Source organism: Pipra filicauda, unplaced genomic scaffold, assembly GCF_003945595.2.
Source record: "Pipra filicauda isolate LSUMZ 115617 unplaced genomic scaffold, ASM394559v2 scaffold508_size1329835_pilon, whole genome shotgun sequence".
Taxonomy (NCBI): Eukaryota; Metazoa; Chordata; class Aves; order Passeriformes; family Pipridae; genus Pipra; species Pipra filicauda.
This window is the reverse complement of record NW_024104652.1, coordinates 581,605-608,639: the sequence shown is the minus strand read 5'-3', so window position 1 is coordinate 608,639 and position 27,035 is coordinate 581,605. Positions and strand designations below refer to the sequence as shown.

General features: G+C 43.2%; 1 protein-coding gene across 1 annotated transcript; it reads right to left on the bottom strand.

The window, feature by feature from the left end:
* Positions 1-5,417: 5,417 nt before the first annotated feature.
* NAA30 (N-alpha-acetyltransferase 30, NatC catalytic subunit) lies at positions 5,418-26,714 on the bottom strand. The gene is made up of 5 exons (XM_027719731.2): positions 26,641-26,714; positions 25,379-26,347; positions 17,899-18,022; positions 15,808-15,863; positions 5,418-8,922 (listed from the first exon to the last, which is right to left on the bottom strand). The coding sequence occupies exons 2-5, from the start codon at positions 26,342-26,344 to the stop codon at positions 8,785-8,787; spliced, it is 1,284 nt and encodes a 427-aa protein (XP_027575532.1). The 5' UTR covers positions 26,345-26,347; positions 26,641-26,714; the 3' UTR covers positions 5,418-8,784.
* Positions 26,715-27,035: the final 321 nt, after the last annotated feature.

Below are 27,035 nucleotides of genomic sequence, written 5' to 3'. Positions count from 1 at the left end.
CCAAGCACTTACTGTCAGGGAAGAATCTGTTTCGCCAGGCTTGGTTTAACCCAAGTGTGTAAAGCACATAAAAATACGGGACTTACCTGCCCTTGCTCTCCGTGCTCTGCCCCGTGGTGCTGCTTCATCCACCAGCACATCCTTGCCTACCTGCTTTTCCCCTTATTTTCCATTAAAAACCAAGCAGAGATTAGACCTGTGTATCACAACCTTCTCTTGCCTCATTTCTATGTAAAGCTCTTATCAGCAGCTGCTGCTGCAGATTATTCCCCCAACACAGACGAGTGGGATCGCACAGGCAGTGGGGGAACAGGCTCCCAGCAGAATCCAGACACGGCACAGACACTCCAAGTCTTCGGAAAGCAGCCTGGTAGTAACTTGCTGAACCAGATAAAGAGCAGTGTGGGGCACAGCCACAGGAGCCAGCAGAGTGCAAAGCAGCTGGAGGCTTTACAGAAAGGAGAAAAATCTTGAACTGTGGCGAGTTTTGACTTCGGAAGGTGCCCAGGTGGAAACGTGGGAGCAAAACCTGGGTACTCTGAATGAAACATCTCTCTTGAAAAGACAAACCCTTTGTGTGGGGTCTGTATCCCGAGATTTTTGAGTGACCACCGTGAATTCAGGGTGAGGATGTGGAAAATCATAGAATCTGTCAGGTTGGAAAAGCCCTCGAGTCCAACCATTCCCCCAGCACTGCCAAGGCCACCACTAACCCATGTTCCCAAGGCCACATCCACATGGCTTTTAAATCCCTGCAGGGATGGGGACCCCACCACTGCCCTGGGCAGCTGTGCCAGGGCCTGACCATCCCTCCAGAGAAGGAATTTTCACTGGTATCCAACCTAAACCTCCACTGGCACAACTTGAGGCTGCTTCCCTGTCACTTGTTCCCTGGGAGATGAGACCAGGAGAATTCTGAAGCCCCCAGCCTTGCACCCACATGTTTACAGCCCAACCAATGCCAACCCTACTCCCCATCCCTGCTGCAACACCTTCAGTACCTAGTTCTGTAGGAATACTGGAGAAATCTCCTGCTGTAAAACAGGAATAAATGGGGAAACTGGCCAAAAAAAACCAACGTGGGGATATGACTGTGGGTGTAATTTCAAGGCCAGGGGGTTCTTCTGCCCTTTGTGCAGCCACATCCCAGGGCAGGGTGACAGCCAGGACGGCTGCGACGGGAGCAGGGATTTAAAAGTGCCAACTAAAGCTATTGCTTGGTCCAGAAAGGCTTCAGAGAGTTGCCTGGGCTGAGGCAGCTTCTGATGTAGCTGCTATTTCAGAAGACCACTAAAGGATGGGTTGCTCTACTACTGTTTTCTTAGCTGGAACCTGCTGTGGTCCATCATTTTCCCTTCGAGTCCCAGTTTTAAAGAAAAATTTGGTTTCTGTTTGGCAAAGTGAGGTGGTCTAAGCCTCAAGTCCCAGCTGAGTCACAGGAGTCAGAGGCCCCATCCTGTGTCAGGACCAGCTTTAAGGATTAATCCCCGTGGCTGCATAAAGTCCCCAGCAAAAACTGCTTTGGCCCAAGTCCCTGAGGTCAGGTTCCTGTAATACCCAAGTGCTGATAAATGGTAACTCCCAAACCAAATCCTTGCTTTGCCCTTTTTCCTGCATTTATCCCACCATGTGACCCCGTGTTTTGAGCACACAGCTCCTGGTTTAAGTCATATAATCGCAGAATTGATTTTTTTTCTTGCGGGTTTCCTGAGGATACACCCCCACAGCACGTCCCAAGCCTCCAAACTGTACAAGACTCAGACAATCCATGTACTCCAAGGGTGTGATGACAGCACCTGCCTCTGAAGAAGCAGTTCTGATTTCCAGAGTTCGTGCATCCAAAGGATTCCAGCACACCCAGCCTCTCCTGACTCAGTTTGTCCCTTTTCCTCCCTGCCTGAGCACTGCAGTTCTTTCCTACCTGCCCTGAACCTGCTGTCTGGTGCCAACTGCATCCCAGTGAATGCACAGCTGTCCCAAGCTCCTTGCCCATGGATGAGGTGGGATGGGTGCTCACTGCACTGTCTGCAGGGATCTGTCCCTGCACAGACACAGAGAGAACTTCCAAAAGCACCAGCAGACAACAGGGAATACTTTGGAAGCAACTATGTGTAATCCAGCCCCACCAATCCCACTGGATTTCTGATGGGCACTGACAGAAGGGTGTTTTGGGCCTGGATAAAACCAGAAGAAACCTCAGAAAATCTCTGCGTTTCAAGGATTAGACATTTGCAGCTTAAAGAAATTTAAATCTCCCTGGAAACTATTTACCCAAGAAAACTTCCCCACAGTAATACCTTCTTTCGACGTCAAAACAGCTCGAAAATAAAAGATTGCCAAGCTGGAGCAGGGGTGGAAAAGGGATGAAGCTGGCAAAAGATCATTAAAAAGATATTTTAAAAATGTTTTTCCATGTCTTTGATTTTTTTATTTCCACGCCTGGAAGCATTTATTAAGCTCTTTAGCTGGTGAGCAAAAAAAATGGGAAAGTCACTCCCAGGATCTGCGAGAGAAAAAGGGCTCTTTCTGTAGGATTCAAAATGTTCCTGGGATTTTGAGGCTGGAAAAGTTTTCTGAGGGCACTTCTTCCGAAGAACTTTCCAAGGACACGCAGTATACTGCAAGAAAATCTCACAGAGAGCTACAGAATTCCTGTTAAAGAGAGAGAAAAGCTATTTCCACACAGACAGAGCCAAAATATTGAAGTTTGACATTTCAATAAATATATTTTTGGCCTATTTTGACTGAGTACAGAGGGCTGAGAGTACTGGGACCCCAGAGCAGCCCAATGCAAGGCAGCACCTCTGTAAAGGTCCTCTACATATTCCATTTGTCAGGTTAGAGATGAAACCACTGGAGCAGTGGCTGGTTCATTGACAAGGAATCGCCTGCTTTGCAATTTTCCCTCCGATAAAAAAACAACAAAAAAAAACCTCCAAGGAGAACACTTTCTCTTTTTTAATCATATCCAGGCCTGTTTCCTGTAATGAAGAACTCCTTTTCCAGCCCCAAGAGAGCAGTCCTTTGACTGTCACTCTCAGACAGTGAGATAAAAATCTCTATTTGCAGAAAACTACTCCGACTGCCATTTGTGGCTTGAACTGCTTCCCAATTTACTTACTTCTGGAGGCTGTTTACATTTTCAGACAGCCCAGCTCACTCATCCCCAACAAGCTCAGTTTATTGCCATAAAAAATGCAGCTCTGTGCCAGCCTCGGGAGAGACTTCGGACCTAAGGCCACCGAGAGGCTTTGGGATCAAGTCACTCGTGTGAAAAAAACGGGGGGAAAAAAAAATAAATCCTTTTTTCTGCTGAATTGAATCACTGACCAGCAGCACTAGGGCTGAACCTGAAACTGCCATTCCTTCCCTGGAAAGCTGCAGGACCCCCGGATCAGCATGGAGAGGGAGAGGAGGGAGAGGAGGGAGAAGAACACCCCTAATTTGGCTGAAGAGCAGCTGGTTTTCTTCTCGACATAATGAGCTCCTCCAGCAGACCCTTCTGCTCCGAGTCAAGGAGGTCGGAGCACACTCAGAGCAACTCAGAAGTGACACATCAACCCCTCTCATCCAATGCATCAAACTCTGAGGGCTCATTTGTTCCTTCTTGGCAACATTAAAGACAAATTTTGATTTAGACTAAGAGCCTTTCCCATCCCTGGGGAGGGATCCGTGGCAACACAGGAGTATTCAATTAGTTGTCTTCTCTAAATTACTCATGGAAAGGAGTGTGTCCACGTGGACAGAGCATGGATTAGCAGAGTACTATGTGGAAGGGACTGCATGGCATAATATAATAAATATAATATAAAATTTGTCCAGGAGTTGGACTTCAATGATCCGTTTCAGTTCCTTCCAACTCAGAATATTCTGTTTCTATATTATAGTAATTAAATATCAGTAACAATTTCAGCTTTGCATAAGTCTTTCTTACCTTAGCAATGCTGCTGAGTCACTTTTTCATCCTTCATTTTATTAGAAAAAAAAAAAGGAAGCAGCAGGTGGTTATCTGAGTAGAAACCATCTCATATTAAGGTCCATATTCAATATTTAGTCATTGCCTTCTCTTTGTCACCTTCTCCCAATCTTCAGCACCCAAAGTGTTCAATTCAGTAGAATGGATTTTTTCTGCTTTTGCCTTTTTTTTTTTTTTTTTTAAGAAAATCCCCAAAATTAAGGCATTAGCTGGTGCAGAAGATATGAAAAACAACTATCACAAAAGTCAAAAAACCATTTTGGACAATTTTTTTGTGGCTCTTTGGGTTGTTTACATTGACGGATTATTTCAGATTTCCAGGATGGAACTTCTGGTTGATGCAGAGCTGGAATTTAAATCTGCATCCCCCACCTGGAGATTATGTGTTCCAGCCACCTGCCAAGGGCCAAACATTTGGAGAATCATCATTAGAATAATAGAATCACAGAATGGTTTGGGTTGGAAGGGATTTTAACAACCATCCAGTTCCACCTCCTGCCACAGGCAGGGACACCTTCCACTACCCCAGGTTGCTCCAAGCCCTGTCCAACCTGGCCTTGGACACTTCTAGGGATCCAGGGGCAGCCACAGCTTCTCTGGGCAACCTGTGCCAGGGCCTCACCACCCTCCCAGCCAAGAATTTCTTCCCAATATCCCATCTAACCCTGCCCTCTGTCACTTTGAAACCATTCTCCCCTTGTCCTGTCACTCCAGGCCCTTGTTCAAAGTCCCTCTCCAGCTCTCTTGGAGCCCCTTTAGGCACTGGGAGCTGTAAGGAATCAGAAAACAAACTGGAAGAAAAGACCTGGAGCTCCTGGCAGATGACCAGCTCTCTCCAGCAGAAGTTGGGTACAGCTTTCAATGACCTGCACACCTCTCACACAGCCAGCCAGGCATGAATGAACCTTGCTGGCAAATTCTCAGGTTTTAGGAGCCTGGACATAATGGTAGAGGGAATAAAGCACAAAGGATTTTCAAAATCCACAGGTTCCCCTGTATGCTTTTAAGAGAGAGTTCTCAACTCTTGCTTATTGCAACTGAAACAATGACCCCCCACTCCTTACCTTCCAGGAGAGTCCAGAGTGACCGAGTTAGTCATGACAATGGTCATGATAAAAGGACCCCTTTTAGTTCAGCTGTGACAGTGATGTTCAGATAAATGATGTTCAAGGTGCTCCCAACACAGGCACAGAAATGATTCAATCAAGTAGCAATAAACAATTTTCTCTTGCAAAAATTTTTTTCACCTTTCCTAATCATAGAATCCTGGAATGGTTTGGGGTGGAAGGGACCTTAAAGACCATCTCGTTCCAACCCCCTGCCATGGGCAGGGACACCTTCCACTAGACCTGGTTGCTGCAGCCTGACCTTGAGTAAACGTGTATTTGTATTTTGCAGACAAAGCAAAACAATCATTAGAACATTCCCATTCAAAAGGAAATAGATAAACAACTTAACCATTTATTTGACTGCATTGTATTTAGACAACTTGTACATTTCATAACCCCACTGTTTTTGTTCTCATCAAAAAGGATAAAGGGACAGAAGAATATAATCCACTCAAAACAGCAGTCCAGCATTTTGAGATACACTTGCTCTTCTCATAGATGCCCACCCGATACCTGAACTCCAATATAGCTTGTAATGTTTATACAAGACCTGAATTTTTTCCAACACAGCACTGAGTTGTAGCAACGTCTTGCAGTGCCCTGAAAAATAGTTTGTGACGTACGATGTGACGCCAATTCCGTGATGCCTTGAAGGTGATGAACCTGATTTCTTAAAGAAAAACAACATAATGCAAACATCCAGACTGACATGTCAGCCAGTAGCAACATTTGGGCAAATTTAAATATAAAAGCAATCAACTCCTTCGTTAAGATTTGTCAATGCAAAAGGCGAGGGGGGAGAGGACCGTGTTTTAGCAACAGACAGGAGAAATAACCAACTTTTCCTTGCTAGATTCCTTTTGAAAAGCTGTTTGCAAATTCAGGACTTCCCACTTGATATCCCAATCCCAAGCAACACAGAGAACAGATCTGTTTAGTACGACCCAACACATGCAGCTCCAGTGTCTTCGGCGGTGAACTGTGTGTGACACAGCAGCGATGGCAGAACCTTTCAGGCCATGTGCCCTTTGGAAAAAGAAGGGGAGACCTGCACCTATTTTGCGCAGTATTTTCAAAACATGCATGGCAACAGCTACTTCTTACAATAAACAACCAGAATTGTATTTGAAGTTTGCTCAGGGAGGATGGTTTTGGCAGCGAGAAGCGATTTCAGTTCACTTCTAAGCCGGCTTTTGAATGTGAAGACACCCACGGCTTAAATATTAACCAATAGAAAAACTTGCCTGTCTGGCTTTTCAGATTTAAGCATCAGCAGACGCACAAGACAGCCCAGTTTGGAATTTGTGATACAAGTCCAACAGATGCTTGCAAGGGATGAAACCTCTCTCATCTGTCTCGTCAGCTCAAGCCACCCAGAGCTGTCGCTACATCCTGGACCACGGCTGAGAGAAACCTGACTCAACTGATTCCTTACCAACATTTAAGTCTTAACAATGATGAAAACTCCTGAAAAGCCATCCAGAAAAACTGGCAAACCTGAGGGAGGGGGTAATAAAAGGTTTTTATCATGTCACAAGGCAGCAGTGGCAACATACAGGCTTTATGTTGACATGTCCTGGGAGTGACAGACTCCACTTTACAACTCTTGGTTCTGGGCACCCTTTTAAATATGAGTTTTCTTTACTGAGGGGAACAAGCCTCCTCGAAAGCACAGATGGTGTCTACAAGCAGAAAACTCAGAAGGGCCAATTTCCATTAAAAATCTTTATTTTCAAATACAACTCATGATTTGTACATGGTAAGAAACGTCCATCACCATGTGCGATTGGTCTGTGCAAAAGGCGGCTTTGCTTTAAAATCCAGTTTTTCCTGCACAGGGCTCTTTTTCCAAATGTTACTGGAGGTAGGGGTTCTGTTGGTTTTGTTTTTTTAAGCGTACAGTAATTAGCAAAAAGGAAAAAAAAAAAAAAAAAAAAAAAAGAAAACAACCCCCGTGACTCAAACCAAACCCTAAAGGTAAAAACAAAAAAGTGAAAGTAAGGCAAAGCTGAAGAGTTCGCTCGACTCCAGAGGATTCACTGAGAGTTCATCCCTTCCATCCCTGCACAGGCCATTCTCTTAAGAGTTGGAATCCATGATCCTTGTGGGTCCCTTCCAACTCAGAATATCCTGTGATATCTGGGATTACAGAGGTGTTTCTGTAAGTCAACTAATACCTTGGGAAAAAAAAACCCAAGAAAACAACCCGACCCAACTGATTCATAGGGCTGGGCTGTGGAATCACATGGAACAAGAAAGCCTCGACACCTAATTACTGAAAAAAACTGATGGGTGTTATAAAACTTCTGTGAGCCCAATTAAAGAGGGGGGGGGGAAAATATAGAGAAAAAACAGAGCAAGAGCAAATGGGAGAAAGAGAGAAAGGGAGACAGAATTCCTTCCCCGCTGCTTTGATTTTGGAGGGGAAAAAACTCCCCCAATAATTTAGCTCATGTAAGTTTAGAGAAAATGAGAGCAGCTAAAAATGCATACGATACACCTTGAAATTTATTACCAAGAACCAAAGATTGAAGCATTTTAGAACACTGAAGCAAAGCAATCTGAAAAGAAAAAAAAATTTGTTCCGACTATCTTAAAATAGCTGTTTTTCAGAGCTTCTAGCAATAATTTCGATTAAATAAAAATCATACCAATTTACATTAATTTTCTATATCTTCTTTTAAAAGTCCCTCACTCTTTTAAGGAAAAAAGTGCATCCAAACCCAGCAGAGACTCACTGGTGCCATCAGGTTCTCTTTTAGCAGCTACCCAAGGTTTTCAAAATAGCTCACACCTCTTTGCTAGAAGAAGGGCCTTCCAAACCCTCGTTTGGGAGAAGTATCCAAATTAATAAAATCTGAAATAATTTATTATCAAATCCAGAATTTAAATAAAAGCAGAATTTGTTTGTTGTTTTTTTTTCCTCGCAAAGACAATTGAAGAAAGCAAAAGAATAAAAGCATGCACTCCAAACTTAGAGGTGAAGACAAATATACTTATCTATACAGGCACTGGCAGACGCAATTTAATGGTTACTGTTACTCGTTGTAACACACACCCCACCCTACAATACATTTTTTCATTCACTAATCACTGAGGTACCAATATTTAAGAACGGAAAAAAATTCAATATTGAAAAATAAAACCTAAAATTGAAGCCTTTCTTTTTTTTTTTTTCTTCTTCTTCCCCAGAAAACTATGGCAATTTCAGTATGAAATGTTAGTATACTTATAGAATTTTACAATCTACGTTGGCTTTTTTTTTTGTGTGTGTGTGTGTGTGTGTGGTTTGTGGGTTTTTTGTTTGGTTTTTTTTTTCTTTTTTTTTTTTTGAATTTTCCGGAACCAAAAGTGGCTTTCCCATACAGGTTCTGTGTATGTCAAGACAGTCAGTAATTGCAAATGAATGAACATTATCTTGGCTATCAACTGGCACATCTCTGGCTGGTACCAAAAGGACTCAGGAGTCAGAAAGAACCGGCTTTAATTCGGAACGAACGCGCCATGCCAAAGTGCAACGAAAATGTGCGACACTCAATGGGACACTGACAGGTTTTTTGTTTTTTTTTTTTTTTTTTAAGAGCTGCATGGGAATCACTAAGTCCACCTGCAAAGCAATTTTGGGAACAAATTGCTTGGCATGCAAAGGCCGACTCTGCGCTGCCGGGGCCGGCGGTCGCTCCCGTGGGATGGGCTCTCCTAACGCAGCCATAGTTTCAGACGCAGTGCATCAACTCCGTTTAAATAGTATCTGAACAGCCTCTTGTCTCGCACAAAACCAAGGTTTTCATAAAGTTTCAAAGCAGACTTATTTGTGATTTCTGTTTCCAATACGACCTTGAAGGGGAAAGAAAGAAAAAAAAAAAAGGAAGAAAAGAAGCAGCGTTAGCTGAGTAGGTCGTGTTAGTTCAGTAAGCAAATGCAAATACATGACTACTGAACCCCTTTCAAAGGTTTTATTTAAAGGTACCTTTATGAGCAATGAGTGGAATTAATTCCTTCTTACACTCTTACTTAATGAAGTACTATTTCCACATTAAGCTTCCCATCCCCACACTGGAGCTTCCCGCATTTTAAAAAACCAGCAGTTAAACAACAACTGTAATTGTAAACAACATGTCGAGATTTTAGTTCTTGGCTGCAAATAGAGTTTCAGCTCACCACCTAATAACTGGGGTAAAGAACACATCAACAAATAAATCCCAAACAACCTCCATCTCCCAACATTCCCCCTCTCAAAAAAACCCCACCCAAAATCCAAGCAACCACAGGTGAAGGTCCAAAACATACTCTGAATGAGCAACCGAACCTCTGCATGTTACAAAAACTTGGCATAGGAGGATTTGTTTATTTATTTAATATCTTTGACCTCTAAATCGTTAGATTTAGATAAAAGCTTCAGATTGATACCAGCTGTCAGATCCAATGTTTGCAAGGAGTACTTGCTCTCAACACAAGTATCACAGAATGGTCTGTGTTGGAAGGGACCTTAAAGATCATCCCATTCCAACCCCCTACCACGGGCAGGGACACCTTCACTAGACCAGGTTGCTCAGGGTCCCATCCAACCTGGGTACCAACAAATACCCCAAACAAATCAGAGTGCACACCAGGAAGAAAGAGCATCTTTTGCCATCTTTTTCCACCCCGTGTTGTGAGATCCCAGTTGCAAGAACATCTGTCAGTAATAACTCAGACCAAAACCAAACAGAAGTGTAGCCCAAATTAAGCAAAGACCTGAAATTGCCCCAGAAGTCTCAAATGCAGGTAAAAACTACACTGGCATTAACAAGAAGTTATTTAATAAACTCAAGTATCTCCCTCTGAATTTTCTCCCTCTTTCCTTCACGTGCACTGGACAGAGCTCTGCCACAACTGGTGATCCCAAACCCACTCCACATAATAAAAGCTTGCTCTCCCTCTTTACTGCTGTCCAGCTCATCTCTTTAAGGATTCTGCTCCTAAGGACAGGTCCTGGTTGCACAAGAACACAGGCTGAACTAATAATGTGACTGAATTCCATACATCCCCATGGCAATGAACATCCACACATTGAACAGGAGCTGATGGTCACCGTGGAAGGAGCACAGAATGGAAATACAGGACCATAATTTCAGCCTGGATTAAGTCAATCTACTTTCTGGCCTCTGTGTCCCCCACTGCCTCCAGGCACACATTCCCATTCCCCCTCAGCTCTCCAGGCTGGTTGCTGAGCACCTTCCAAAGCCACCTGGCACAAAACCTTTCCTTTTTCTCTCCATGGGGTTTTTTTCCTGCAGCCTGAGGAGCAGCTACACGGGTGTGAAAGAGGGAGGCAAGGCAGTGCCTGCACTGGTCACCTCCACTGAGATTTGAAAATCCATTTGATGTATATATTTGACTCAGGTTTCAAGCCGCTCTAACCACATTCCAATGGATTATTCCACCTGTGCTTCTCAGTGTGAGGATGTTGAAAGAACAATAAACAACCCACTGAACAATGTGAGACTTGGCAGTAGCTCGTTTTACAAAAAGGAACTAAAGAGTCACACATTAAAATATTAATCATCAGAGTTCTTAAATTACAGCAGGGCAGAGTTGTACACTTAAGACAACCTAATTCAATTCTTAGTCTTGTGGCAAGAATTAGAGATTGAATTTCTCTAGCTGGTACTTCACAGAGCAGTACTATCAAGTCTTGTGACTTGATGGAGTACTCAGCATCCTTATCCATTACAGTGGATAATAACTATTCATTTATAACTAATAATGGAAGCACAATAATTTTCCTGGAGAGTGCTATTTTCTACACATTGTACGGCTCCTTAATTCAAATTAAAAACAGAATATTAATGCCAGAGAGGAAATCTGACCCATGTAAATCCACCATGCAGAGGATTATTGGAATTCTTAGCTACAAATGGCATTCTCTCTCCAAAGTTTAGTAACCTGGCACAGTGATATAACAAATCTCTATTCAACTGCAAGCTCCAACACCTTGCAATGCTAAAACCCTTCCAACACTGCAGGTGATTGAACTGAAGGGAGTGGTTAAATGCTGAAATACAGGTTTGTTGGAATCCCACTACCTGAGTGAATGCTCATCTTGAAAGCAAATGCAGGAGATTTGCTCTGGTATTTCTAAGGAAATCTCAGCACAATGAAAAGCAATTCCCTGATCTCAACATGCTGCAGCTAAAGACAGGTTTCTATTACCCAAACGGGAAACACAGGCATATTTTATTCAAATTTCATTAGCTTTGTTTGGTGAAGAATGCACCTCTTCCTGTGTGAGATTTTCAATCAAGCTCCAAACCCTCAATCACTACATTTATTTCTGCTCTTCTGGGGTCGATTCTGTTGTACTCATAAAAGCCTGTTAAATCTCTGATAGCACAATCACATCCCCCCCTGGAGAGCAGCAAAGGATTGCATTTAACAGCATTTTCTGCTCAAGTTGCAACTTTCTGAAGGTTGTTACTTTCTCTTTTATCTTAAATTTCATAAACCTTTTAGCTCAACTATCTAATTTTAACTGGGTTTAGAAGCAAGAAATGTTCTACACTGAGAGTGGAGTGCAATGTTTCTTGCTACTACACTTTCATAGCTTGAATTTATTCCTAAGTTGAAGGTAAGTGGAGTGGTGAAGCTTTCTTGCTTCTTCAGTTCAAACTCTGAATGAATTCAAGTTTAAAAACCAAGGCATGGAAAGGATACAGCCAAACCAAATAAGCAAATGAAGGAAGTGCTCCCAGCACTCCCTATTCTTACTTTCAAGCCTGACATATCATCAGACTCAAGTTATGGGGGCTTGTCCAGTGTCCTTAATCAATTTAAAACTGCCTTAACTTTTAAAGAAAGGTAGTACCCAAAATATAACACTTCATACTTTAGACGATTTATAGATTGAGGAAAAACTAAAATATTAATAATGTAATGATTTCAAATAGGATTCTATAAAAATACACTTTTAATTTTTACTAGTGTGGTACTGAATTAGAAAGACGCCAGTGTCAACATATCACTGGTGTGGTCAAAAAAAGTCACTTCAAATCAACCTAAAGTTTCCATAGGAATTCAGAATTCCTTTTCATGTTCTACATTTTGCTTAAAAAAAAAAAAACAAAAAACAAAAACAACAAAAAGCTTTTAGGAGTCCCACTTACAAGGGTCTTACTTTTTATTAGAAGTTGCATGGTACATTATTTCAGTAATATGAGGTGAGTGAATTGTATGCAGATTAGTCTGTCATTTGTTACAGATGGAAAACCTACATATGAATGAACAACTCCTCCTTTCTAATTGTAATTAAGGGATGTAACAATTCCACAGGAAGATCTTCAGCAGCACAATTTTGGAACATTGCCTGTCAGTAAAAAACTAAGCAAATGTACAAAAAGCAGGCAGACAGCACCTTGCTGCAGTCAGCACATGCTTTCCCTTTTTTTAACTGGGAGAAAAATCTTTTCACAGCTTTGGGGCTGGGGGTGAAACTATTCCCCTTCACCTGATTGACTTCCATAGTTCACCTTTCCTATGCAACCAGCCTGTGGTTATCCTAAATCACCGTGGCCTATTGGAAACTCAGGGTGTTGAGAGTTCACTACCCCAAATCATTAACATCAAATGCCTGAGAAAATCACAAAGGCAAAAAAAAAAAAAATAATAAACCCCAAAGATCCCTAAGTTTTGTTTGTAATGTTATATCCAGACACTCCAGCTCAAAGCAGGCTGCACTTTCTTCAGGCTTGAAGGTTATTTCTAGTTCACCCACCCACCCCCAACCTCAGATCACTTCCCTGGTTTCTATTCTAATGTAGGCCAGGGGCAGCTCCATGGGCAGCTCCTCCCCTCCACACGGATTCCATTCCAGCCAATTCACCTCCTCACTTACTCACCCCACTCAGAGAAACCACCCCTGTGCAAGGATATTGCCTCAGCTTTGAGGGATGGAGCCCAGCACAAGCTGCCTCTCAGGCACTGCCTGACCACAGCAGCTCACACTGTAAATCACTTGTTCCACAGGCCTGGCTTAGTTTATTCCCAGTAAAATTGCTTACAGGATAAAAAAAAAAAACAACCACCAAATGTCCTTAATTGCTAAAATATTGGAATATCACTAAAATATTTGAAATGACAAATCACTACTGATGTGTGGCAAGATTTTCATCCATGGTATTGTATAAATCCTTTATTTTTTCAGGACTCAATGGTGATACCTCAAAAGTCCAATTTATGATACTCTGAAGAGTAACACACTGAACATTTATCAGATTCTACACCATAAGTTATTAAAATTAAGTCTATTTACTGCATCTATTCCATAATTAGATTGAAGGGAAGAGTTTCCAAGCAGCCTTTGGAAATCTTTCATGACACCCACAGCTGCATATTTATGTTTTTAATCCTATTCCAAGCAGGTTTTAGAAAATAGCTTTTTTATTTTGAACTCCAGTTCATCTTATCTCAAGTAGCAGCATCTTTTTATTTTCACCATGCTTCTGATTTCATTAAAAGATGTAAGAAAATACCTTAAGAGCAGCAGGGATGATTAAACTATTTACACACCTCACAGAGACAAATTACTGTGATGCACAACTTCACGTTTGATCAGCTTTAAGCATCAATTAGTTAGAAACTGAACTCCTGAAAATTGTTGTAAAAAATGGTGAGGGCAAGAGTTGGACAGAGATTTTTAATGGGTGGCTTGTTGGATTTTTCAGATTGTGGTCATGACTGAAAACTCAAGTGGTACAAGCAACCACCATCATTATTTTGCACTACATGTATGTGGAGGAAGCCCATACTTGGTGGCAAATTTAAAAAAACCCATGAAAACATTGGTTGTTTGGCTGTGGATAACCTGTATGTGGAAAAGAACAACACAGATATAATAAATCAGTGTGGATGTGCCTCTGTTGGTGGTGTAGAACATCAATAAAATCCTCTGCCTGCACGCCACGCTCCAAAATTGAGTTCCAAATTCTGCACCAGCACAAGACTCAGCTGATGCAGAAGCCCCCAAAAAGCAGGACACGAGTTTGGAATCGTCTTCCCACAAACAGGGTTACAGATTCCAAACTGGAAGTGAACCATGACTGCACCCACAGCACACACTTCAAGGAGTTTGAATTGTAGGGCCTTCAATTAAAGGGAACATGAACAGTATCTGAGAAATGCCCTCTGCCCCTAATCCAGAGCATTTATACAGCACCAGAGATGAAAATCTGTGACTAAGACTTAATGAGGCCTCACTGCAGACCAGCCTGCAACCCTTAGCACATTTACTGTATTTTTATGAAGATAAAAGCAGCTTAGAAATGAAGGTACATGAGAAGTAGCACACACAAATTCAGAAATCAGACAGTAATTACTGCAACTCAGAGCTTGAGCAGAAACAGCCAGTTCTACTCCTGACTCTCTAACAACAGTGGGCAATTCACTTCTCTGCATCTCAATATTCCAGCTGTGATGTGGACACTAGTCCTCAGCTATTTAGCAATTTTTTTAAATCTTGAATGCTCTAGCAGCAGCAAATCAACTCAAAACCACAGTGGAAAGCAACGGGGAAAACAAGTAAACCAACCTTTTTTTGATTAGTTCCCTGTAGTAAGTAGTAAAAGAGGTTAGAGCAAGTGTTACATAGAATGAGAGAAGCAAGAAGCCAAAACAAAGAACTTTAAAGAATTACAGGCTGAACTGTATTGCCCCAGCACGACATCAATTAGACAGGGGGGGGAAACAAAAAAAAGACACCAGTAAGTAGAGTCATGAAGGAATCTGAGGGGAAGAAAAATAACCACGATGAATGAAGTCAGAACATATCCAGGGATGCTACAAGAGGCAACAAGTGGAAAAACAAACAGGAGTATGTGCCCAGAAGTCCTGTGACACAAACTGTAGCTTTGCATAAGAAACTTCACCACAGGGCAGGGGGACAATTGAGGGAGCAGCTGAAAGGAGATAACAGAGAGATCAAAGGCTCCTTAACTGTGACACACTGAAATGACCCAGGGTGAGCACTTGTCAGGAACAAGCCAACAATTGCATTGTGCCCAGGAGATGGGAGTCAAAGGGACAGATAACCTGATTAAGGAGGATGGATGTAGGGAGAGCTCCTCACAAGTTAAACATGGTGCATAGAGACAGACAGTTTCTTTATATATAGAGAGAGACAGAGAGAGAAAAAGAGTAGGGACTGTAATGTGGTAAAAGACTAACAACATCTAGGCCAGGGAAAGTTTGACAGTCACTTTCCTTCCAAGTTTTTGTTGACATGCTAAATCACTCCAGCTCTGTTTGTGCTACCTAATAAGCTGTGCAGTGTCAGAAGAGGCTGATGACTGGGATCAAACCACACCGCAGCCCCACAGCACACACTGTTCCAGGGGCAGGACTACACACAGCTTACACTGCTCAGCACCTCCTTAAACTGGAGCCCGTGGAGGAAAATGTGCCTGGGAGGGGAGGCTGAGGCAGCTTCACAAAGTAAAACAAAACCTGAAACGTTGAATTCCAACACTTATGATAAATTTAGAAAATCCACCTCCTATTTGTGCCATTTCTTTTTTCTTTTATTCTGAGGAACTTCTTACCAAGTTTGCCACCTTTTATTATAAAGAACTTCTTACCATTTCTCACCTAAAAAAAGTCCTGTGGAAGAAAAACCTGTGAAACCAATCCACACATAGGAGAATGCAAACCATTTACATTATGAAAGTTTTTGATTCAGAAAAATCTTACCTCGTCACAATCTCCTTCAACCATAGCATAAATAGCTTTCTTAACCAAGTTTGTACCTGAAATACAGATTTCAGTAAGTGTCAGAGTTGCAGTGCAAAAAAAAATAAATGCTGGTTTATATATGACTAATGTGTGCTACCTACATGACATGACACCTGGGGAAGGCAGGGAGGAAAATAAGAACACAAGAAGTTGCAGTCAAGCTGCAGCCTCGAGTCTGAACAATAAAATAATCCTTGAAGTTATCCAGAGACTCAGCTTAAGTGCAAGATTCTTCTAACACGAGGATATTAGAAACAGGCTGCTATGCTTAACACATTGTTATATATAGCCTTCCAAGATGTGATTCATTCCTTTTTGTTGCATTTAAAGGCAAAATCTGCTGGCGTGCAGTTGAAGGACATTCATCTTCCAAGGGAATTTCCTCTTACTAAAACAAATACTTCTATTAGTAACAGAACTTATGAAACCACTTTCCTTGTGGCTCACTCCCCTCTGGATTTGCTAGGATCTAATAATACTGTTGAAGCCCATCCCTTCCCCTCAGTCAAGCATTAATTTAATTTTTTTATCATTATTTTTCATCTATTTCACAACAGTTCTACAGATGTAATATCCCTACCTGTCTGTAGAATTGGGGTGAAATTGAAAGTTGATTTCAAAGTTATTAGTAGAAAAAACTGCTGTTCAATGAAATTGCATAAATCTCACTTCCATAAGAAGGCTAAGGAAAAGGAAAAAAAACCCCAAGGAATCTAGGGAATGTTGGAAAGTATTCTCAAAACTTTAATCAATTAAGATTTTTCATTGAACATATGATAAAACTGTACTACATTTAAAGCAGATCTTCAGATTAGCAGCACACTTTGAGAAACAGCAAGGTGGCAAATGTAGGAAAAAGTCAACATATATAATGCTAAAGTAAGCAAGGCTTTAAAGATAAATTCTATTTATACAATTCTAACATAACCAACTGACTAAAGGGAGGGAAAAATCTTGCAGAGATCTTCATAATAACAGCATTAGCTCTTATTTACTTATGAATCCAAGCACCTGCAATTAAATTATGGCAGACTCCTTCATGACTCAGCTAAAAGCAAAGGAGAGACAGTGATTCCTCAGTATCCTTCTCCCTCTGCTCCACTACAGAAACCAACAATGGCTTTTGAATTTGCACTGGAGAGAAAAAAACCCTGTACACGTTTGAACAGTCATGATAATACATATACTGCAAGTTTCTTGAAGGTTATTTTTTGAAGAGAGCAAACACAGTGGTACATTCTGCAATGTATCACTGTATTTTTCAATTGGAAGTAATTTTCTGTCCTTAATCACAGAAGTATGAGCTGTTCAGTGCACATGAGTGGTGAAGCACATTTTAAGCTTTAAAGCTGACGTCCATGTTTTAAGTTAAAAACATGTTCCAGAATGTAATTTCACAATAACCAGCACAAAAAAATTAAGTTCCATAAGAGCAAATCTTTAATTAAGCCAACCTGGCAAACTGGTGTCAGAATGAAAATCCCTTCATCGGGGCAAAACTGATTAATGAGGGAGGGCAAACTCCCTGCCAAGAGTGATTTCTTTACCATGGAACTTCCCAACAGAACAGATCTCCATTTCAATCATGCAAGTAACAATACATAGCTATTTTTCTTCACTTATTAATACAATAATGAGCTCCATACAATTCTCCCCAACGGGCAATATATGCATAATTTATAGGGAGAAGCCAGGGAATAAGTTCACTGAAAAGAAGAGCCTGAACAGAACATGGAAATACAGTGATGAGGGCACATATAAAAACACAAAGCAATTCCCACTGGTGTTACTTGACAGGGGTAATAGGCAGAGGTCAGGGGCTGCTGCCTGCCTTTCTTTTTAGCTTTATCATATCCCAGGTGTGAACCTCAAAGGGCATCTCAGGTTATTTTAACAAAATCAGAGAGGCCACGGGGGAGCTCGTGCGGTTGAGTAAGTCGGGGATGACAGACAGACAAACCACCAGTTCAGCTCAGCTTAAATCTTCGTGACAGCTACAGTTATCCCAAAGACAGGATTTGAATAAGAACAAAAAAAGGCTTTTCTTACCAATTCCTTTTCTTCTGTATTTGGAATCCACTGCTAACATGGCTATATAACCTCTGCGGAACATCTTTTTGTGCATATCCAGCTTGCAGACGATGGCACCTACACACTCCTCCCCTACCATGGCCTTAAAGACAAACATACATTCTCAGTTTGGCCTCTCCAGTGCCACCAAAAGCAGTAAACCAAGTTCATTTTTTTAAGTGAAACAGCCACAAAAAACTCATTTCTATAAAAAGGCTACGAAAAGATAGCGAAATGAATTTTAGAAATATCTCAAAAAATATTAATATCAGTAAAAGACTCTTATTTCTTTATTACATTCCAGTAAACTTAAAATTAACCACCAGAGAACTGTCCTGGAGAGAACCACATTTCACAAAGTCTACAGGCAAGAACATGTGTGATTGAAAGGGGAAATAAATAAAATAAAATACCAGGTTAAGGCATAAATCACCCTTTCACATGGGCTTCTGCAGAGGGGAAAAAAAGTCCATTCCTATTTTATACCGATCTGAATTTTCCTGTACGAGGGCTGTGGTAGATAACATGCTTAATTTTTGTCTGGTTTTAATGTCAAGGCCACAAAGGATCGGGGAAAAGTGTTGCTGCATTTAATCTTTGGAAAGGGTAGTTTTCAGTCATCTGACACCAGAGAACAAACAGAAAAGCACAGTTAATTTCACACACTTTTAACTATTCAGAGGTTTCATTTGTTAAGAGCTGTGCACTGGCAGTTAATCCCAATGGCATTGTCACAGGATCTGTGGTCAAGGAGATGTAGTCACTCTGAAATATCAAGAAAAACCCCAAAAAGAAAAGAACCCAAACATTTATCCAAGCACTTGCCCTGTGTTCAGCAGAATTTTACCATGAAATAGAAAAAGAAAAACTGAGTCATGAGCATGAGGGACTAATGACATTATAACCTGCAGCAGGAACACCGAGCAATGCTCAGAGCAGGACAGTATCCAAGGGGAGGAGGAATTCCTGGGCACTCAGAAAAGATGAGCAGACATAAAGAAACTCCTAACTGTACACAGGGGTGTCTAAAGGGATGCACAGACAGACCTGTGTCTGCAGGGGGAACCAGCCTTGGGCTCAAGTGCAGCAGCTAAACCGGGACTACAGCACATGATTGGCACAAGCATGTGCTGGCACAGAGTCTGGATAATCCAAGTTTACAAGTGTAACACATGCCAAATAAAAAACACTTGCTGGAGCCAGTGTTGCCAGGGCTCAGAGCAGCCCACCTGTGAACCCAGAGCTCCTAAGTATAAACTGTATAGTCTCCAAACACCTGAACCTTTTTGTATACAGCTTGTGGGCTGAAGCTCCCACAAACAGAAGGTTCCTTCATGCAGGTTGTCCTGCAGGCTCACACACACAGGCTCTTCACCCCAAAAAGAATAATGTCTTGGAGCATCTCCACCTGGATGGTGGGTTATTAACCAAGTTAGCAACTAGGAACTGTATCAAAGGTGAAATGAAGCAGCCCAAAATGTACAAGCTGCAGTTCCAAAGCCCTATGATACAGCATGATCTTAACTCCCTTTCTAATAGAGTTGAAGCAAATATAATTATTGCTAAGTTTTTATTTGGCAGGAAAAACACGTTTTTAGCAGTATCCAAGAACAACCCTGAGCAATCTAATAAGTGATTTTTTAAAACAACAAACAAAAGCTGTAGCATGATCTAACTGGACTGAAATACCCTAAGCAGCCCTTCATTTGTTCCAAAACACAGTTTATTCCACAGAAAAGAGAAGCTGTACTTATACTAGAACTGTGTATGCAAAGTTTCAGCTCAAGGCAAGTTCTGTATCTCGGCTCAGACCTGAGAAAACCAGGGAGTTAAATAAAGAGTATCTTCAGCCAGACTGCTCAGAACATTGCTATAATTATGCAGACTACCTAGATGTAATCTTATACCTCACCAAAAAAAAAAAAAAAAAAAAAAAAAAAAGCACACCACAAACCAGCATGTTATAGTTATGCTTTGCCCTCAAGTGAACACGTGCAAACTGTTGATCCTGACAGTTACGTGGAGAATTTTTAAGATTTTTTTTTTCTTTTTACACACTTCAAGAGTAGTGACAATCTGGACACTCTGCATATCTGTGTTCTTGCTTGTTTAGGGCACTTTTCAGGAACGTTCTGTTCATGAATCACATATTTAAAATGCTAAATGAACAGCAAAGAACTTTGGTTTAGTAATCAAAGAAGCAAATACCCACTGGTTTTACCACTGCTGCCAGAGAGCTGAATAAAGAATGACTTTGTTACCAGTTCCCCAAACACTTCAATCTATTTCTCTGTCTTCAGGCAGGTAAATCTGGCAGTAAATCTATGGCTGTTCCACCCACAGAGGGAGGGCTGCATTTCCACCTCAATTTGAGGGGGTTTTTTTGTTGCCTTCTCTCTCCTTTCTCCTTCTCTCCAACCTTCTGCAGAGCTGGAAATGAACCTCAACTGTGATGTGAAGCTTCGTAATTAATTTCCTGAGGAAAGTTAAACTGTGTAAATAAAAAAAAAACCAGACTGAAATAGGGAGAGTGAGAAGGAGAGAAAAAAAGTAGCTCCCACACAACACCATTTATGAAGAGATAACCATGGGCCAAATTTTCTTTTCACGTATGAGAGGAGTTCTAAATGTAAAAGTTCCTACAAACAGCATCGAGCCCAAGTCACTATTATATATCATAAAACCCACAGAGTACTGTAACATCTACTTCAATCCTAAATTATTAGTAGCAGGATTAACATACATGAATCCAAATCCAGTATTTGCATCAACTTTGTGCCTATGAATAAGTTTAAATGTTTAAAACAAACTAGATTTTAATATACTGGAAGAGTTAGTACAGAAACGTCTGTAAATCAGCAAGAACATAACTTGTCACAAAAATCAATCAATTTGTACTAATTTCATTAGCAAAGATGGCATTAAGTCTTTCAAACTCAGAGTATGCATTTAATACCCAGATCCTGGGACTTCTGTTCCCATTTAAAGAAGATTAAAACAAGCAACTGGCCCCAAATGGGAAGTATTTTAAATACTTTACAACTCAAACACGGTAGAACCTGCACTACTGCACCACATTTTCCTTTCACACCTGCACCAAAATCCATCCCAAAGTATCCCAGACACAGCTCCGTAAGAACTGGCTTACATTTAGGGATCATGTTACTGAATGCCATTAGAGGATACGTTCAGGCTAATGGATTTAACCTCGGGTCTGGCACTTCAGGCAGAGCTCTTCCCGAAACTGGGCAAATCACTCCATCCCTCTGCTCCCACTCGACAAAACTGGACACCAGTAGTTCCCTCCTCCCATGCAAGGGACTCCTTCTCCCGCTGCTGGAATAACCACACTGGCTCCTGTTCCCTGCTCAGGTGCTGCAGTGACTGGAGTTTTCACAAAGCCACCAACAGCCTGTATCTTAAACCATGATCACTCCTAAAAACAAACTGGAAAACAAACAAACAAACAAACAGAGTTTGCAAACTGGGAATGAATCCTATAAAACTTCTTCCTACATCTGCCACGTCTGACTTCTCAGACGTCCTCCCAAGTTTTCCGGTTTTCCTTTTATGCCCCAGGTTTTCCAGGACTGAAAAACAGGGATGGCGTCTCACCAGTCTTAATTTCAACACTAAGTACACTGGGACTCTCAAATAAAATCCAATTTAAAGAAAAAAAATGCAAAGCATTAACACAAAACAAGATCTTAACTGCAGTCATTTAGGATTTGCAACACATCTAAAACCACTTACATGGAATTAATAGGTTATTTTTAAACTTGTGAAAGTTTAAATTATAAATGCTGCTATAGCTGGTGGTAAAGCTAAAAATCCAATAAAAGCACAGATTTTCCAGATTTTTCTTAAAAGGCAGCTGAATGGTGCAGTGAATTACAGGAGAGGTTACAGCACTCAGCCAGAGCTCAGCTTTTATTACATCCTGCCTTATCCAAACTCTGGCACAGAGCAAGGTTTCCTAAGCTCACCTCTCCCACGCTGAAGGATTTGGAGAACAATTTTCTGAAATATTTAATATACCAGTTTTAAATACAGGTTTGAGAACTTTCACACTGCTAAGACTAGAAGCTGCAAAATAAACCCACTTTAAAAGGAAGCTACAACTTTGAAAGTGCATTTACAATCATTGTGGGGACAAAGATGTGGTGACCCTTAAAAATACTCCAAGTGAAAGACAAGATCCCCCTTTCCCCTGTCAGTTTTTGGCAGAGGACTGGTTATCATGGGTAATTTGAAAATAAACTGGGCTGACAGAGCTCCTGGGAATAAGTAAAAACCAGGTATTTACAGAGCATCCACACCTAACACACAGTGCAAACCTGCTCTCCCAAAGACGGGTGAAACCTGAGTTTAAACAGACAGTTGGAGGTTCTTGGAATCACAGAATGGTTTGGGATGGGACAGGCCTTAAAGACCATCTAGTTCCAAACCCCTGCCATGGACAGGGACACCTTCCACTAGAAATTTATAGAAGAGGAAGTTATTAACTTGCAACAGCTCAGTTGCTGCAGTGCTAGCCCTGAAGACAAGAAAAGTTACACAGGCAAATCTGACATTAAAATTAACAGGGTTTTAAGATTCCCAGTATCTCCACGTCCTTTTAAAGTGGAATATGAACTTCTTTGAGTGTACAGTTAGGAAGTGGTTTGATCCAGCACACTGGTGACCAATTAGCATTGGTCCTGTGCCTTTCCCCCCCAGCTGTGCATCCTCACCTCTTCTCTTGCACGAAGGCCTGGGACATCCTACATGAATATATTTGGAGCTCTAAACCCAGAGAACATGACCCTAAAACATATATAAACATACACACTTATAAAAATATTGTGGTGGGAGGGCTATCTTGGCTTCCCAAATCAGAGAAACACAAGGGCTAGCACAAGCCAGGAAGAGGGAGTCGACCAGAAAAGAAAACATGTGGCACTTTGGGTTGCACCAGCCACTAAAGCAATATTGCAACTTGCTGAGTTTTGGCTTGGCCTTTAGAAGTTTCCAACCCAGGAGATAAAAATCACCAGGAATAAAGTTAATAATGCCCCCAGAAAATAGGTTTGCATTGTCACGATAGGAAAATGATGGTCCACTGCATAAAACATCAGCAAGGGCCAAACGCTGATTATTTCTAGAAAACACACATCCCATCTTCAATCTCAGTGGATTTGTACTTTCCCCTCACAGGGAGGGAAAAGGAAAGGTGCCCATGGAACACAATGAAGACAGGTGAGGATGTACTGGAAGATTTTAAAAATAGTGATGGTGAAATTCAGCAAAGAAATTGACTGAACCCTTACAGATCTTTTTTCAAATACAATCAAATCACAGGCCAAGCCCTTTTCCCAAGACAATCAAAACCCAACTAAAACCTGAAGCCAGAAGAGAGTGAGGCCACAAGGCATTAAAGACAAATGATTCTGTGAGATCAGGCACTAAGCTTCTCGTTCACCATCCTGACACTCCTCCAGGTAATTGGAATATGCAGTCCCTGAATGAAGATAAATATTTTAAAGGGACTTAGTAGTAGTTCAGGAATCCATTAACCGCAGGGACAAGTTAAATATTATAGAAGATAAAGTCTTCAAGAAAACCTCTAAAAAACAAACCTTAAAACCACTAAAACCAGTCACAAAAAACCTCCATGAAACTTGACTCAGCAAACTGCAAGACTTTCCAATTATTAAGCAGATGACAATTTGCAAGCTTTAGACACTCACAGCCATATATTCTTCTCTACAGTTTTATGTACTTTACATTGTGCCCATCTTTCTAAAAAGAATGGCAAATACACTGAGTTCAGGAAAAGTTTTGTTGACTCTTCGAGGCTGTCAAAAAGATGAAGCTGTCACTACAAAACAAGCTGAAGACACTTTCTCTTCCTTGAGTGATATCTCATTCTTTGAATGCACTTATTAGAAATCATCTGTTTTAGTGCACTGTCAAACAACTTGTCATTGCTCTTTTCATAACAAAATTCTTCAGTTATTCCCTGACAAAAAAACCCCATAATGATTTAAAATCTAAACAAGTGCACTGTGATCTCAGAGTATCCAACATTGCCAGTGATACACTTGATGCTCCAAGCGTGGACTTTTGCAGCTCAGGAGCATTTTTCTCTCAGTAAGAGGTAAATCAGTCACACACAGAGCTCAGTGCTTGAAAAGCACCACTGTGCTCTGCTCAGCATCCTTCTAATGGCAAACATGACTTTGCATCCAACAATGCTCTCCAATATTTTCATATTCTGTTGTGTTCCAGAAGGTAATGCTTTGCTCAACTTCCTATAAGCCTACTGTGTTCCCTCTGCAGGGTTTTAAGAAGCACAACTCTGAAAATCCTCCTATAAATCATACAAATCCTCCTATAAATTATACCAGATCCTAAACCAAGAACATTCAGGAAGTTTAGGGCCAGATGGGCTCCATTAACCTCACCTCCTCTACTCGCTCTATCAAAATTTCACAGAGATACCCCTGAACTGGAGGGTGTCCTGGCTCTGGGTAAACCAGACCTTTCAGAGAGGTGTCCAGCCTTGATTAAAACATCAAGGGCTAAGAATTCATCATTTACCTTAGCAAGGAAGTGCCACACACTCCCCAAAACGTTCTGTTGTGCAGATGTAAGTGTTCCTATGAGTAAATCAAACACAGCTAAGCTCTTGTTATGCCCAGACACCCCTCAGGCCAACTTATACTCACTTTCTTACCCTTGTGCATGAATTATCATCCTAAAAGCAGCTGAGACACAAGAAGTGCTAAACATTTAGGAAGGCAGAGGGAGGGGCAGCTAAACCAATCTTTCAGTAGTGCAGCAGGAAGAATGTAAAACTAAATAGATTGTTAGTACAGGGAGACAATCTGAGCAACACGAGGATTTCTGTGAGCACTATCACACCTGTAAAAGCAACACAGCTGGACTTGTCTTTGTCAAAGCAAGCTCACGGATCAAAAAGTCTGCTAAGCCTTTCACAGTTCCTCTCCACCTACCACTTACCATTTATGTGCCAGCCCTGCTTTAGTCAGTTTTAAAGCCATTGTGCAAGAATCACTAAGCAGTTGTTGTAAGGCATTAGTGGACTAAGTACTTTCTTTTTCAAATCCAAACCCAGGAACTGAGAGAGAATAATAAAATGAGCTACCAAAGGTCACAAAAGTCAATGTCAAAACCCCGATTAGAAGCCTTGGATTTCTGGATCCCAGCCCTGTGCTCAAGCCCTTTCCTCACCACTTAAAAAACACGTGTTAACAAATGCAGGAACTTGGGGCATTGCTTTACTTACACATGCACAGGTCACCGGGGGACAGGTACTTCCACAACAGCTTGGTTTTATCCACAAAGAGATTATTTAAAGTATTTCCACAAACCCTTCCATCCTCTCCTCCCCAGCCCCAAACCACTCCCAACTCCTGCCCTCCCTGCCACCCCCCGCCTCCCCTCGGGCACTTACCAAAAAGCAAAGTTGTGGCCAGTTGTGGATAAAATACCTATAAGTGTAAATGGAGTAGGGTTCAGACAGATCTTTGGTGATCAGTCTCATGATATCGGGCATCTGCAGCTCTGACTCGTACTGGACGTATCGTATCGTTAGGTCCTCCTCGGGCTGACAGTCCGTTCCCGAGCCTTTCAAACTGCAGGCAGCCGCTAAGGACCCGGAGAGAAGCTGCAGGGACTCCTCCTCCTCCTCCCCTCCTTCATCCCCCTCCTCCTGCTCTTCCTCCTCCAAGCCAGTCTCTCCCGCCAGCCCATTGCGGGCTGCAGTCTTAGCAGCAGCAGCAGCGGTCGCGGTGGTGGCAGCAGGCTGGCTCCTGTCCCCTTTTCCAGGGGGGGAAGCAGCAGGAGGAGGAGAGGGTGCAGTCCTTCCCTGGGGAGGGAGGTGGTTGGCGTGGGGGGCCGAGCAGGGCGCCGCGGCGGGGGCGGCGGCGGGGGGCGGCTGCTGCTGCTGTCCCGAGCCCATTGTTTTGCTGGCTCGCTTGTTCTCCAGCCCCTCGGGGGCCGCCGCGGCCTCCGCGCCCAGGATCTTGCCCTTGAGGGAGGCCCGCAGGTGCCGCAGCTCGGGGCTGATGAGGCCGTTGAGCTGGTGGTTGTGGTGCGGGGGGTGGTGGTGGCGGTGGTGGTGCCGGTGCTGCGGGGCCCCCTTGTCGCCGCTTCCTCCTCCTCCTCCTCCTCCTCGCTGCTGCTCCCGCTCCCGGCCGCCCGCGGGTCCCTCCTCTTCCTCCTCCTCCTCCTCCTCCTCTTCGGCCTCCTCGTCCTGGGCGCCGGTGCAGGCGGCGGCGGCGGCGGCATAGGAGGCGGCGGCGGCAGCGGAGGAGGAGGAGGAAGCGGCCCCCCCTCCTCCTCCTCCCGCGGGGAAGGGGGAGAGCGTGTCCCCCTGCGGGGACAGGACGCTGCTAGGCCCCGGCGGAACCTCGGCCATGTCCTACGGGAGAGACCGACACAAACTCACCGGGGAGGAGGAGGGGGCGGCGGCGGGGGGCGCCAGGCCGAGCAGGGGAGACGGGGAATGGGGGAAAGGGGGAGCGCGGCGGCCTCACGGGCCGCGCTCGGCGGGGAGCGCGGAGCGGAGGGGGGGGCGCGAACAAAGGCACGCGCGGTGCCCGGGCCGCGCCTCGCCGCCCCGCCAGCGCCTGTGCGGGTCGCCCCGGTGCCCCCAGGGGCTCGGGCGGGGCCCGTCCCGGCTCCGGGCCGGGGTCCCCCCGCCGCCCCACTCACCGCCCGCCCGGGCCGCTCCCGCTCCGCCGCCGCCAAGCGCGGCCGTAAAACACCCGCCGACAGCGCCGGCCGGCCCCGCGCGCGCGACGCTTCCGCGCTTGGCGGCGGCGCCTGGTGACGGAGGGGCGGGGCGGGGAGGGGAGGGGAGGGGCGGAGCCGCCGCGGTCGGGCGGGGCCGTGTGCAGAGAGCCCTCAGAGGGCGCGGGGAGGGGAGAGGGGGGTACAGGGTCCGGGATAGGGGATACAGGGATACAGGGACAGAGGGAGGCAGGGACAGAGGGAGGCAGGGACACGGGGATACAGGTATACGGAGACATAGCGATAGAGGGATACAGGGATAGAGGGACACAATCACGGAGGGACACAGGCATACAGGGACACGGGGATACAGGGAC

Bases quoted from the DNA above. Each gene is read 5' to 3' on its own strand.
- NAA30 (XM_027719731.2), bottom strand. From the start codon at position 26,344: ATGGCCGAGGTTCCGCCGGGGCCTAGCAGCGTCCTGTCCCCGCAGGGG. The intron at 18,023-25,378 runs GTAAGTGCCCGA...TTTGTCTTTAAG, and splicing joins GGCCACAACTTTGCTTTTTG to GCCATGGTAGGGGAGGAGTG. The intron at 8,923-15,807 runs GTAAGATTTTTC...TTCCCCTTCAAG, and splicing joins TTGAAGGAGATTGTGACGAG to GTCGTATTGGAAACAGAAAT.